Source organism: Lates calcarifer, linkage group LG10 (genome assembly GCF_001640805.2).
Source record: "Lates calcarifer isolate ASB-BC8 linkage group LG10, TLL_Latcal_v3, whole genome shotgun sequence".
Taxonomy (NCBI): domain Eukaryota; kingdom Metazoa; phylum Chordata; class Actinopteri; family Centropomidae; genus Lates; species Lates calcarifer.
The window spans coordinates 10,561,295-10,576,351 of record NC_066842.1 but is presented as its reverse complement, the minus strand read 5'-3'; the positions used below and the strand labels follow the sequence as shown (position 1 = coordinate 10,576,351).

The 15,057-nt window shown below is 42.7% G+C and overlaps 1 protein-coding gene across 1 annotated transcript; it reads left to right on the top strand.

Annotated features, from left to right (window-relative positions):
• The first annotated feature begins 236 nt into the window (after positions 1-236).
• Positions 237-14,751, top strand: pkp3a (plakophilin 3a). The gene is given in 14 exon segments (XM_018666408.2): positions 237-795; positions 5,513-5,607; positions 6,107-6,846; positions 7,794-7,917; positions 8,679-8,883; positions 10,032-10,206; positions 10,703-10,820; positions 10,922-11,086; positions 11,187-11,285; positions 11,287-11,370; positions 11,476-11,629; positions 12,143-12,338; positions 12,492-12,579; positions 13,570-14,751. Coding segments are annotated over 14 exon segments (2,511 nt in total). The 5' UTR covers positions 237-569; the 3' UTR covers positions 13,612-14,751.
• The last annotated feature ends 306 nt before the right edge of the window (positions 14,752-15,057 follow it).

The following is a 15,057-nucleotide window of genomic DNA, read 5'->3' as shown; positions in this document are numbered from 1 at the left end:
ATTTGTACTTTACTTGAGTATTTCCATGTTCTGTTACTTTGTACTTCTACTCCATAACAGTTAAGAGGGAAATATTTCTATATTTTTTGTCATAGCTGCAGTTGTTGCCCACTATTCAGATTAATACTTTATGCATAAAAGTTTGAATTTGAGTGAGAAAACGTGTTTTCTAGAAATCCCCAGGAGCTTTTCTGATAAAATCAAACTTCATAAACATTTTACACTTCATTCATTCAGGACTGACTGGTCCTGTTATGACTGGCCGGTCTTCTCAGTTCGACACTGGATCCGGGAGAGCTCAATAAACTGTTATAACACGTTTGGCAGTCAGAAGTGAGTCAGCCCAACGCAATGTGATATGTTATCAGAAAGCAGACAGCTCACCTGTAGGTCAGGTGGTCTCAGCTCACTGAGGCTCCACCTCCTGCTGATGTGCAGCTCTGCTCGCCCTGAGCGCCTCTCTCAGGTCTCTCCACACACTTTCAGCTGCCACGACGCAAACAACCGACCCGCACTGTTTCTCTGTCCGGACGCCATAGCCAGCGTCTCGCTTCTTCAACTTGTCCACCATGAGTGTCATGGCCTCAGAGACCGTGTTTTTGTCCGCTTTACAGCCCAACACCTCGGTCACCACCTACGGGCTCCCGTCCGAGACCCAGCTGGAGAATGGGAGCTCCGTGTCGGACACGGCGTCCAGAGCGCGGCGCGTCCAGCAGCAGGTCCAGATGAGACTGGCCGAGTCTAAGTCCACACTCCCGCGGCAGAATGGCTCAGCTTCGCACTACGCCATGTCAGGTAAACATCTACGAGTCTCTTAACTCATTGTCACAACACAACGAGTGTTCGCCGGATTCATGTCCTGCTTTGTAACATTTCCGTATGTCTGAGCGCCGTGACCCGCTGGTCTGGGTTCAGATCAGGTGGACAAGTGGGGGAATTTGAAGGTTAAAAAAAAAAAAAGAAAAGAAAAGAAAAGAAAGAAAAGTCACCACACAATCGCAGGTGCAAGTGCAGGTGGTATCCTCTGACAACAGTGCTGAGCATATAGCCCAACACAGCAGATCTGTGCTATAGGCGGGGAACTGAGCGGACCAGTCAGCCCTGAAACCCTGTTTCCTCTGACCTTACTCCAAATAACTGGAATAAAACTGAGCTTTTCTAATCTCTGCTCATTTGGATTTGACTCTGATGAGTCAATATTGAGCTATTGGCTGTATTGGCTGTAATATTGAGCTTTAAATACTGGACACCACATGTGGTCAAAACTATTGTGATCCTTTCAAAATTGGTTTCCCCCTTTTTGAGTCGCAGCTTACAGACACATTCACTGTTTGTGTACATTATTTGATTATTTGGGCTAAAATGAATGATTATTTTCAATATCTATATATTTATATATAAGGATATGAGAAAATAGTCACATTTAAGAGGCTGGAACCAGTTCATTTTTGATATTTTTGCTTTAAAAATACTCAGATTCTTTATCCAAGAGAGTTGAAGGATAAATGCATTTTCTGTTGACTCTTTAATCATTTCAGCTCCAGAGGTTACCAGAAGTTACTTTCTCTTGTCATTTGTTTTGCTGGAGTCAGTAGCGTAGCTTTTACTTTCAACTTCAGGAGATGCAGTGCATTAATGTGCCTGCTCTATGTGAGTAGGTGTGTTTGCTCTGCCTGGCTGGCATCAGATGAACCAGAGCCCAGAGCCTCATGTGCCAACGATCTCACAATATGTCGCCCGTGAGAAAGGGTTAATGTGTAACAGGCCCAAACAAGCGCTGCTTTCATGAGCCTCCCCGTTAGCAGACTAAGGTGAAAGCCTCCCTCTGTGGGATCGGATTTCTACTCCGCTTTAAGAGGCGAGGGTTCAAGAGATACCTGGGAGATGACAGGAGCGTCGTGAGAACCAGCTGTTGTCTCATCTGTTCAAAGACGTCACATTGTTAAAAGGTGTCTTGTCTTGCTGTCATCCTGGCACACAGACAAAGAGAGTGGGATTGTTATGTAAGCAGCAGTGAGACACCCCACTGGGAGGAATCAAAGGTTTCCATGAGAGTTGGGAATTTGTTCACATTCGATGATTTGATGGGGTTAAGGAGCTGAGTGAGTGTCAAAATGTGTTGTTTTAGAGCTCTGGTGACTAAAACTCATGCACCTGCCTGCGTGATGCACAAGGACATTCCTTCATGTCCCATAATTCAGTGTGTTAAACCAAACTACAGGGAGCTGGCCGAGCGGCTCGACGTCTGAGGCCTTGTTTGTGTGACCTCTAAATTCTGGGTTGTGTGGTGGTGGCAGGAGAAGAGTCTTTTTCTCACTCTTCTAGTTTGAGCTTCTCCCTGGGGCGCTGACGCTACCTGCCTCAACAGACAAACATACTATTCATGCCTTTTTTAAAAACGCCTGGAACGCAGACGGACATTTACTGTGTTTTTACCCGCATTATGCTTGTCAAACACATTAGTCAAACATGGCCACACTGTATGAAAAACTGGGCTTACACTCCTTATCTCTGCTCGTCCTTTGCCCTGGGCTTTGCTGGGGAGAAAATATACAGTCATAAAATGTTGTTGCATCGTGTCTGTCCTCTTTTGAAACCTGCACAAGAGGAAGAGGAGAATTCCTGACAGCACAATAGGGGATTGCTGCCATTTCAGTGGTTTGTGGCTTTGGAGAAGTTCATTATGAGTGCAGGAGCCTTCACACATGAGGAAAAACAACCAGAGGATTCTGCCTCCTCCTCCTCCTCCTCCTCCCTCTGTATCTAAATGCTGCAGCAACTGTGCATTAATGACTAATCATAGGTGGACAAGCCTCAGCAGAGGGCAGAAAAAAGAGTAGGCCTACAAGGTGTGTGTGGTTGTGTTGGCTTTACGACCAAAGTTTGCTTTTCAAAAGACAACAGGGGGAAGAGAAAAAAGTTCAGTTCCCTCGCTCAGGGAGTTTTCAGGGTGTGTTTCCCCTACGCGCTGCAAAGGCTTTGGCTCTCAGGTGTGTTGGGCGTTGCCGGGGCCGGGGCTGGAACAGGGCCAAAGGGATGTGTCAGTCACTCTCCTCTATACCAACTGGTTTGGTGTGTGTCCGTGCTCTGTAGAAATCAAGCATGTCAAGAAAACTCTCCCTTCGGCTCACAAGGCTCAACGCATGTGCAGAACACTCACACACAAACATGACTATAAATATACACACTATCCTGTTATTTTTTAATATAAAAAAATCCTCAAATCATTTTGGTGTTTTCTTTTCGTGGCACTTTCAGTTACTGTTTAACTTCATTGGGTGTTCGAGCCTCCTTAAGGCAAGAGATTAATTAGTTTTGAACTGGTTTAAGTTCTGATCACCGGCCCTGGTGCTTTTAGGATCTCACAGATCTTCAAACACTGGCTGCAGATAACCTGTTTGCCATCAGTGTGGGTCTAGGAAGGGCAGTGTTGTTCAGTCAACTGCTTTGGCCCAGATGGAAATAGCTATAAAACTCTTTGATGCGCTGCCAAGAAATCTTTTCACTGATATTAATGTTCCCTAGAGGATGGCGTCTACTGACTCTGGTGATCCCCTGACTCTTCCTTTTATTATTCTGTGAACCGTAGGTATGATTTGTAATAACTTTAGTGATCTCTTTACTTTTCATCCACCACCATCATCAGATCAAGACTTTATTTTGCCCAGTACTACAAAACTACTGACATTCCCATCAGCCTCGTCTGTGTTTTGTGTTTAGTGCTGATTAACATGTTGTCATGCTAACACGCTAAACTGTGACAAGTTGGCAGTACAGCCTCACAGATTATTGTGCAATGCTTATGTACATTACTGCCTTACTGACGGTATGTACACTCACTGTCTAAAAGAATCTTTTGCCACATGATTAGAAATGACGTAAATATAATTACACACTTGGTAGATATATATGGTTTAATGGGTTTTGTCAGTGAAGTATTCTGCCGTCAGCTGACCCAGATACTTGAGTCAACGAGGTGTCACTGAAGGCTAGTACACAGTGAACATTTCATTGCATGCCTGCTATCACACTCACCACTCACCTGTCAGATGGCTCTAATCTGGAGCGAGAGGAGAAACATTCACACGCTCTCTGTGCCGAGAGAGATGGGTGAATGCGATTTGTGGGTCAGATGTGAACTGTGACTCCAAGTGAACAGTAACCAGAGACATCAGACCCAGTGACTGGTCAGGTCCTTCTGTGTGGTGCAATCCAACCTACAGTCGTCAAGTGCAACAGGACACCTGCTATTCAAACTGTATGTCTTTCATGCAAATCATTATTGTAAATTAAAGAGGTGTGACACCTTGTTATGGGCGCCGAGCTGCGGTTAAATCCTTTACAGAGCCTGAGAATGTTCTTGATCATTTTGTATATTTTTGTGACTTCAAATTTTTCAGCAGAACGTCTGTTGGTTATATCCAGGACTTATTTGAATAAGAAAAAACTGATGTGTTAATTTTTACGCATGAGCTTGCAAAAGTAAACAGGATTAAATTTTAATTGTTCCCATGATTGTATTGTATTGCGCAGTAACACCAACAAAGGTCAGGGCTGACTCTATGTTGTATTATTTATGTATGTGGCAGAGCTCAATGATCGGTTGTCACAACAGTTTATTCTCTTGACCAAGGCATTTCCAGGACAGTCAGCATTATTCTGTCTTTACAGAAAATCAAAAAGGAAATGAATCAATGGATAAAAATGACCAAAAAAAAGTCCCTATATTTGTCATTACTGGCTGTTGACCTCACAACAAGAAAAGAAAAACAGCGCTGGTCACTCTTTCCTTCCACTCTTGACCTTTCAGTGGTCGGTTTAGGAACATAAGTCAGCTGCTGAGTCAGTCTGCTTTCAGAATGAAAACTGGGAAGTCCTTGCTTGCAAAAAGTGAAAATATTAACGCCTCTGATACGCACATTTCCACAAAAGTTCACCCAGAACAAGAGATGATGGGGCTGTAACATAACATGAAGGTATGTAGGGAAACATATTCAAGCCCAAGCCTCCGCCCACCTCCCCACTGTTTCTCACATTGATACCACTCCTTAAAGATTACACAAATACAGTAAACTTTCTCTTGAGGTTGTAGTTCATAAATCCCCCACAAAGTTCTGATTAATTAAGTAGCTTTTTAGATGAATGGCATCCAAACATTTTAAATCAACAGGAAACTTGTTGCTCCTTTTTTCACATTGTTTAATAACTTGAGTTAGGAGTGTTGAACTGAAAGTTCAGGAGGTCATTGAAAGAATTGAGGGCAGACATGCTACTCCTCTTTTTTTATCCAGCTGACATCCGCAGTTTTACACAGAAGAAACAATCTGTCAGTTTGGAATGTTAAGTTTTACAGATTTTACAGCTCACTGTTTTGTTTGCTGCTGAGCCATTCTTCCATGTTTTGTGTTCATTTATAAAGACATTGAATGTATTTTTGCAGAATAGATGGTTTGAAATTAGTTATATCACTGACACTCACATGTAGTAATCCTGTTTTGTTGCTTTATTTCAGACTATGGCGGCTCTTCCACAATGAAATATCAAACCTATAACCCTGCAAGTTTCAGCTCTAAATCATCCTATATCTACACAGGCTCCAGAACAATGGTGAGTGCAGCAGCATTATCTCACTGTTTCAGCGTTTATTCGCACATATGATGGAAACATCGTCACTGACCCCTCTGCTGGTGTTACGGTGTTTCACCCAGGACTCAGCATGTGTGGTATTTCACAGGAACTTGTGATGAAATCAGCTTAGGGTTTTCAAGTCCACCCTCTAGATTCCTCCATTTTAGTGATTCAACAGGAAGACGCTGGCTTTATGCCACAGATGTTTGAGCTCTGAATGTAAGAAGTTACACTGTAGGCTTCTAAATGCTGACTCAATAATAAATCCCTAAATGAATTGCATTTTTGTATGAGAAATTAATAAGAAATGTACTGGTGTCACAACCTTTGTCTCCCATCATGGTAGTTGCAATCCTGTGATCAAATTTAGAAACCATTATTGTTGATATGAAGTGACTCACACACACAGTTCACCAGAACAAAATGAGTAACTCTGCTTCCACATTTGATGGTAAGTTACTCCTCTTTTCATCCTCAGGGTCCACGTGTATCCCAGAGGACAGGTTTCAGCTGCCAGTCTGCTGGCCCAGACCTGGCCCAGTTCAACAGGATGAGTGTTGGAGGTGGAGGAGCTGGTGGTGGTGGCGGCGGCAGCAGTTTTTACAGAGAAGACATGCGCATGGGTAACTACCAAGGGAACGTCAGACAACAGGGCAGAATGGACTCAGAGACCATCTCTGTGCATTCAATGCGGCAACCAGTACCGCTCGTGAGTCCCTGGATGGTTGACAGCAGTGATGCTGGCAGCTTAATCTCCGAACGGGACGCCACCTACGGCAACCAGTATGCTCAGAGCGCACTCAACGGCTACACCACCCAGATGAGGCAAGCAGGAGGTGCCTCCATGACCTCCATGCGCCGATCTCTTAGCGGTACTCTTTCCCGCGGCGGAGGCATGGCAGGAGGAGAGGTAGAGATCGTCCAGCAGCCTTCCTTCAGAGGCCCAGCCCACCGCACCATCAGCAGGATTGCGAACCGAAACAACAGGATGAGCATGGGCTCCATGTCCGGGGGAACCTTTGGTAGAGGAGGGGACACAGTGGACAGGGGGTTCATCGCATCCGGGGTGTCCTCTGGTTCCCAGGGGAACCTGTTAATCCAGCGTCAGGGCAACCTGTCCCGTGCCATGTCAATCAAAAGCATGCACAGTGTTGGCAGGGGCATGGACATCTGCACTGGGCAGATGGAGATGGGAGCCAGCATGGGCAACCTCAGCGGGTGAGAGGCTCACATACTCACCTATTATTTCTGCTCACATTAACAAATGACAATGTGATTTTTTTTTTCTATTTGAAGCACTGGTATATTGCATGTTCTCATACTATTACCTCAACAACCAACCTGATGTTGACTGATGCTGTCATAAAGACCCAGGCAAAGGCCAAAACCAAGAGTCAACCGATCCAACTAACAAAGTGTCTGTGTAGCCAAGACGCCATCCTGCTGCCACAAATACTTACTAGTGCACCAAATGTGTATTGGTCCGCTTGATATTAGCTTAGCTTAATGTCATCAGTGCTAAGAGGGGAACGGTTTAGGGTGGAGAACCACAGACAAAGTAGTGAGAGACAGACTAATGAATCATTGATTATGGTCTTTTCAAAGGGAGTTACTGACTATTAGAGAAATACAGAATAATGTCAGCCTTTTAATTGGGTTATAATATTCAGTGACAGAGATGACAGCTTTAGTCATAGTGGTGATTCAGTTTGTTGTATTTTCCTCAAACACAGACATTCAGGTGAATTAAATGACATATGGTGTCACCACCTCCATGCGTCAGGAGGTTTTAGTGAGGTAGTGTGTGATGTGAGTAGTTTTTCATAAGAACTGTGGATTGGGAGGTGGCTCCATAGTGGCAGGACTGGTTTTGGGTGTGGCAGCTTAGTTTCAGTCCTCGCATTTCACACATCCCACAGCGTGTGGTTAGCTGAGCGGATATGCAGACCACTGTGTGATTTGGAAGAATTTCAGCAAGCTGAATTTTTTCAGACAAGTAACAAATCATCTATGAATAATTACTGTAATTACTGTGGCTACTCTGTTGCTTTTCATTCAAACAGCCAAAAGACATATTTTGTGCTACCATACAAAACAGCAGGGTAATGACTTAATTGAATGTTTTACATTCTTTGCTTAAATTTGTTAATTTGCTCCTTTGGTAGGATCACCTCCTTGGACATGCCCACTGCAGTGCAAAACCTGAGAGAGCCCGATCATGATTTGCAGGTCCTGGGTGCTGCCTACATTCAACATGAGTGTTACAATGACAGCAATGCCAAAAATGAGGTACTTAAACTTGTGGTCGGAGTCTTTTCTCTTTGCAATCTCTATTGAGAAATTCAGTCGTCAAAATTGTTTTCCTTCGAGTGTAAGCATCTATTAATGGATGTTTCTCCATCTCTGGTGACATAAAGTAGCAACAGCTTTGCTTGTTCTGGTGTGCTCCAGTTATTCTACATGGTGCTGCATTTTTATCAGTGAACGTATCAAGACTCTGCCCTGTATAGACGTTGAATGGCAGTCATAGAGAAGAGATTAAAAATCTTATCTGATGTTAATTGTGATCTAGTTCAGTGAAGAATGGTTAGGCATTTTGTAAAATAGACTTATTCACTTTCTTGCTGGGAGTTAGATCATGCAGATGTTACAGGAAACTTTCACATCTGTATGGTAAATGTGAAGGTACAGTCAGGAGCTGGGTAGGTTAGCATAGCATTAAGACTGGAAATGGGGGAAACGACTAGCCAAAGGTACAAGAATCTTCTCAGCACTTCAGAAATATTTTCTGTATGGAAATTAGAGTGATGGTTAATCTTTTCATCTTCCTTTAAGCATGTAAGCAATGCACCATGGATTCGGCCCAGGCACACTAAGATTAAAGGGATGAAACTGGAACTCTACCAATTTTTCTACAAACAAAAGCTTAAAGTTAGAATAATTTGAAAGGAGCTGTAGTCACATAAAAATTCTACTCATAGGGGCTTTAATCCGTGAAAACACTCTTTGTGTTCAGTTTCTGTAAAAGGCTAACTAACTTTTTTCTGTAGGTGCGTCGCTTGAAGGGCATCGGTGAGCTGGTGAAGCTGTTCAACAGTGAGAACCAGGAAGTGCAGCGTTACGCCACTGGCGCCACACGCAACCTCATCTACGAGAATATGGACAACAAAGTGGCCCTGATCGAGGAAGGCGGCATCCCACAGCTGGTTGATGCACTCAAGGACCAAGACGACGAGCTCCACAAAAATATCTCAGGTAGGAAAATCCCGATCTTAGTCATTAAAATAAAAAACAAGACACAACAAGCCCAGCTGAGCTCAGACTGCTTGTTCTGGACTTTTGCCTCAAGATTACTCAGTTTTCGATGCCAGTATGATCTTGGCAGTGTTGTCCTTTAGATTCTTGGAGTGAATAGTAGCCTTTGAAATTGATATTATTCCAACAAACAAACAGGAGGAGGATGGTAAGCTGTAACCAAGAGAATGGCAACATAATCCAGACTGTTAGTATTTACTAGAATTCAATTATAGTTTGAGTTATTTTTTAATGAGGGAATGGACAGAAACAGTATTCTTCTATCAGTGTGCTATCATATCTAGTCTAAAAAGTTTCTTTTCTGTTCGGCTCAGCCTTCAGCACAGTCTCAGAAATTCATCTGGCATTATTCTACATGATTATCTTTTGTCAGCAGAACTGACAGTCATGCTCTTAATTTAATTGGAAATTCAAAAAATGGATGTTGCAACCCCCAACTCCATAGTAGGAGACCTGCAAGGCATTTAGTGTGTCTGAGTCCTCAAAGAGCGGGAAGTGGAGCTGCAGTCTTTTCTATAGGGTGTGTGAAGAGGGGGGATAAAGGAGTGCGAGGGAGTTGTCTGGGCCTGTGGGCCAACAGTGTATCTGCCACTCCCTTTTATGAGTGAAGGCCTTGTCACTGTTTCATTTCAGCCGTTTCACCTTGATTTGTATCTGCTGAATCATTAAGAAACTCACGTCAGTGTCACATGTTTGGGGAGAAACCTTGGGAAAGAGCGAAATGAGAGAACAAAAATGCGCCCGAGTCACTTTTTCAGGGTAGTTTAAATGTGACACAGAGATCTCATGAAGTGCCAACTCCTGTTTTTTTTAGCACCCCTTTGAGTTTTTCTCATAGGTTTTGATGTGATTTATTGGTCCAAATGTTCCCATGCCTGTATGAGAATTCAGAATGAGTAAACAGATATGAGAGAAGTATCAATCTTCTCATCTGACTCTTGGCAAGAAGAACAATAAATGAATTCCCCAAAATGCTGAACTGCATTTTTTAACTGAGGTTGCTGTAATACATCACAGTCACCAAGATTTAAGTTAAGATGTCTGAAGGTTCATTTTGACTAACTCCTCCCTGCTGTTTGTGCGTGCAGGTATCCTGTGGAACCTTTCATCCAAAGACAACCTGAAAGAGAAACTAACCAGGGAGACACTTCCTGAGCTGACTGAGAGGATCCTCATCCCCCTGTCGGGCAGCGGAGACGCTGACGAAATCTGTCAGTCGCCCTCTGAGGCAGAAATCTTCTACAACACCACAGGATGCCTCAGGTGTACCTCATGTTTTATCTCTGTGCTTGCAACTTGAACTGTATTCCTGGCTGGTTCATCCGTGGCTGCCTTTTCACCCATAATCATATTTGCTTTTGGTGAACTTGTCCTGGTAGGAGCCTTCATGTGTCAGCTGACAGCTACTGGAGCTTCTTACCACACCCATCACTTTTCACTGTTGTTTGCAAAAGCCTGCATCACTCCAGCTTCCTGTTGCTTTGGTTCTGCTCTGATGGTGCGCACACTGGAGGGTTTTTATCTCTGAATAAATGACCAGCTGGGGAATATTTGCAATGCTCTCAGCATGATTTTTTTCATGTCATTGTGAAAACAAAGCTTTAATCGTTCAGTGCCAGTGTGAGTGGGAACACAACCCCAAGCCAAACTGTGCTGCCATCTCCTTTTGCACCGCATGCTTAAACTAATGAAATGCATGACTCCTGCCTGACTGAATTTTACCTGAAATAACCCTCTTACTCGCTCTGTGTGTGCTCAGGAATCTGAGCTCTGCAAGCGAAAAGGCCCGTCAGCAGATGAGAGAAACACACGGACTGGTGGACTCTTTGGTTGGCTACATCAAGGCCTCCCTTGAGGAGAACAAGTCAGAAGATAAGGTGAGATGAAAAGAGATTGAGCCTAATAAAAACTGCATCTTTTCAACCCAAGTCTTTTACTTTTACTGTGTGTATTAATCTGTCTCTGTGTATGTTCTTAGGGGGTGGAAAATGCAGTGTGTGTCTTGAGGAACCTCTCCTACCAGCTCTACAGTGAGATGCCTCCATCTGCTATACTGCGCCTGGAAGGACCAACCAGATCTCAGGACACAGGGAAAGGGGAAGCCATTGGTTGCTTTACACCTCAGAGCAAGAAAGCCAAAAACGTATGTACATGTTAGATTTACCCATCATCCGCCATTTTGTTCGCACGGACCAGACCATCCGTCTCAACACCGTCTTCTTCTGTGTCCCTTCCCCTGACAGAGGAAGAACCAGGATCTCTCCACTTTCACTGAGGTCGCCCGAGTGCCAAAGGGCATGGAGTGGCTGTGGCACCCTCAGATAATCGGGGTGTACAACCGCTGTGCTGCATCAGTGTGAGATCAACTCCACCACTCGTGAGGCAGCTGCTGGAGCTCTGCAGAACATCACAGCTGGAGACAAGAGGGTAAGGAATATTCATCAGTTCTCCTGTAAAAAAAAAAAAAAAAAATTCAAATACAGTAATCTCAGTTTATCTCATGTATGAAATGTTTGTCTCTTTGTGCTGCAGTGGGCATCAGTGCTGAGCCAGGTGGCTCTGGAGCAGGAACGCATGTTGCCAGTGCTGATGGACCTCATGCGAACCAACAGTGACCTGGAGCTGCGTTCCCTCACAGGCTTCCTCCGAAATCTATCGCGCCACGCAAGGGACAAGGGTGACATGGGTTAGTCTTTCATTTTTCCTTCCTTATTAAAACTCTGATGTCTCCAAGTTACAGATTAATTCAGAATACCTATAATTTTATTGTATCACACTTGAGACCTTTATTATCTTTTATATTGACGCAAATATTAGCCATGATAATTTAAAACTAAAAGTAGAAACTGAATACCTATCTGAAATTTAACCACTACTTTGTACTGAATTTATAGCACTTAAATATATTAAAAAACAAATAAACAAACAAACAAAAACTGGTTTACTCAAACTGGGTTGGTTAGATTTTAAAATTCAATAACATTTTTATTACTGAAGGTGTGGCAATCAAAGTGCACAGAGATCTTTGGTGCCACCTTTTTTCCAAATGAGTCTTGCCCACTTCAAACCAGTGAGAGACAGAAAATCCCTTGTGTGTTCATATAGGATACCATTGCTTATAGTAATCAGCTGATTGTGACCAGAAGTTATCAGGGGCCTTTAAATATATTATCGTAACAATATGTGTTGGTTTATTCAGCTACAAAGACGGTAAACAACTTGGTGTCTAAGCTGCCCGCCGACGGACACCAGAAGGAGCCCTCCAGTGAGGTGGTGGTCAACATCTGTGGCATCCTCAATAACTTGGTGACCAGCAGCTCTCTAGCTGCCAGAGACATCACCTTCTTTGACGGCCTGACAAAACTGGTCGCCATCAAGAACTCAGGTGACAGCAGGTGAGTGGTCTGTACAGTGACACTTCATAAAACGTGCTGTACTAGTTAAATGTTATGCTGAATGTTACAAAAGATTTCACTATGTCACTATGTGAAATGACACTAAGTAATTTGTACCAAGTGTTAACCTTGGATTAATCTTTTTTTTTCTAGCCCTGGGAAGATGAAAGCATCCAAAGCAGCAGCCACAGTTCTCAGCAACATGTTCCAGTACAAGAAACTGCACAAACAGTACAAAGAGGTAAGAGGCTGAACCATAATATGAGGTGAATATTTGAAAATGAAGGGTTAGGGTGAGGTATGTTGAATAGGTATGTTGAAACTCACTGAGAACCTTCAGAAAGCACAGAGGGCACTTATGTAAAACCACTCTCTTATGAAGGGACTTGTCTCAGTCTCTTGATTAATTCAGCAGCTTTTTAATGACAGTGCCCCTGGTGTTTTTTTTTACCTCTGACAAAGAGTACAGAGAGTTAAATTCTGCCTTTTGGACTGCTGCACAAAAGTCAAAGCTCAGTGGAAAAGCTCTCTCCTCATGGCGCCCTACCCTCATTCCTTATATCTATTTGTGTGTGTGTTAAAGCATGAAAAAGTGAGAGTGACAAAGGGCGTGTGCGTGTATGTGTGTGTGGGTTTGCGTGCATGTGTGACGGATGACATTCCTCACTCTCTGCAGTTCCCCCGTCAGTTGGGGCAGCACATGTTCAAGACTCATATATCTCTTGTTGTTCAAACTGCGGCTCTTTCAACACATGTACACACACGACACACCCAGTCAGGCAGGTCCATGTCTCAGGCAGGACTAGATGGGTTTACTGCCTATCTGCAGATTGCGACTTGCCCCTCCCAGGGGTGTGGTGTTCAGCTTATTTCCTAATAAACAAGTCACTACAGAACCAAAAATGTGTTACTGCTTGTCTTGCATAGACTTTGTAACCGAATGCGTGCGATACCTGCATGACATTGGTACTCTGTTTGTTACAAAAAATATGTATATATTCAAAAATTAAGCTGTTTAAACACTGAATTGTGTAACTCTGAAATGGATTACATTGTACTGTGAGCTCAGAGGTAACTCCAGTTCAAATTATAACATTGCGTGGGCTGCTGTTCACACTTAAAGACACCTCTGTGGTTAATACATGAATAAAGAATTATACACTGTCATTTTTCAGTGTTTCATGTTCATACAGTGTCATAACACTTTCTGCTTTCTTTCTGTGCTTTACAGAAAGGGTTTACAAGACCGGATTTTGCAGATATGACGATCTGAAACAAAGGTAATACCTAAAGCAGTGAACCTGCACTCTGCCAGCACCCAATGGAAGAAATATTTTCTTGTGCAGGAGTAAATAAACTCTTAATACTATTCAAAGATAACCTAGGCTCAGTGTCTATCTACCATACTTTGTGATAAGAACAGTAACGCAAGTGATGGAGGATCTACCCGATGGGGAAAAAAAAGGACTTCCTGTGTATTTTAAAAACTTGATGGACATCAGAACAGTGCAAGGAAAATGGATCCGGTGTGATGGACTCTGATGCAAATGTGTGCACCTTAACCATTTGCTCTCTTTGTTTTGGACCGTGTATGTGTTTAGTGTGGAATCAGGGTTTTCTTTCCTGTCAGAGCAACATGTATCCAGATGAAAACTGCAGCTGTTTGTGTTTCTACTGTTTCACAACAGTGTCAGACTGTTAATGGACAATATGGTGGACACTGGTGCCTTATCTTCTCACTGTTGCGCTTAATTTTCAGCATGAATGCAACAAAGTTGGTACTCACATGGCATTTTTGTAAATATTGCTTTGTATTTTACACAGAAATCAGATGAAATGTTTTATATACTGTAGCTATGTACTTTTGTAGTTTTTGGATAGATGAGTATGTGTTTATATGTGTGTCAAAATTATAACATGTAGTGATAACTGAATGTGCACCAGAGGAAATATTTAGAAGTACAGAAATTTTCATGTCAATAGTTTTGATTTAGAAATCTGGGGATGATTACTGTGCCTCCAGAGTTGACTTTTATACTTAGTTATGAGCTCGTGAACTCTATCGTCATTAAAAAAAAATGCTGATTTGAGTCTTTTGTAATCAGTTTGTCAAACATAAAGTGCCATTTCGTCCATTTTTTTCCTTCTTTCTTTAACATGCCATCGTAACTGCTATTTGTCTAATGTAATTAATAGTGTGAGAGTGAAACACAGGGGTGCAAGGATACAGTCCTAACTTTGTTTTCAGAACAAATGCAATATTTGTTTAGTATTTGAGACCAACTGCAAAAGTTAACACTGCTCAGTGTGACCAGATTGAACTTATTTAGACTGGCAAGGTGAATGTTTTTGAATCTATGTGTGTTTAAAGTTCAATTTAAAAAAATTAATAAATACTGAATTACAACAATTACTTCTGTGGCATAAATGGTAACTGTGTGTTTCGGAGTGGGTGTGTAAAAACACTCACTTTTCATATTTGCTTTTGTTGTTGTGTACAGGCAGGTGTATCATTGGATATTTTTCAGCTAATAAAGAGACAGATTTGGAAATAAAATGTCATAAGCATTTCTCATGTGTGTGTGCTGCAGTATTTGTTGTTGTGTTGCTCTACCAGACTTGACACTTGCATGCTGAAATGTCGGCCACTCCCTGTTTACATATTTGCTCCTGCTCAGACAGGAAGAATATCAGACCCTCCCTGCTGCGCCCTTATTTA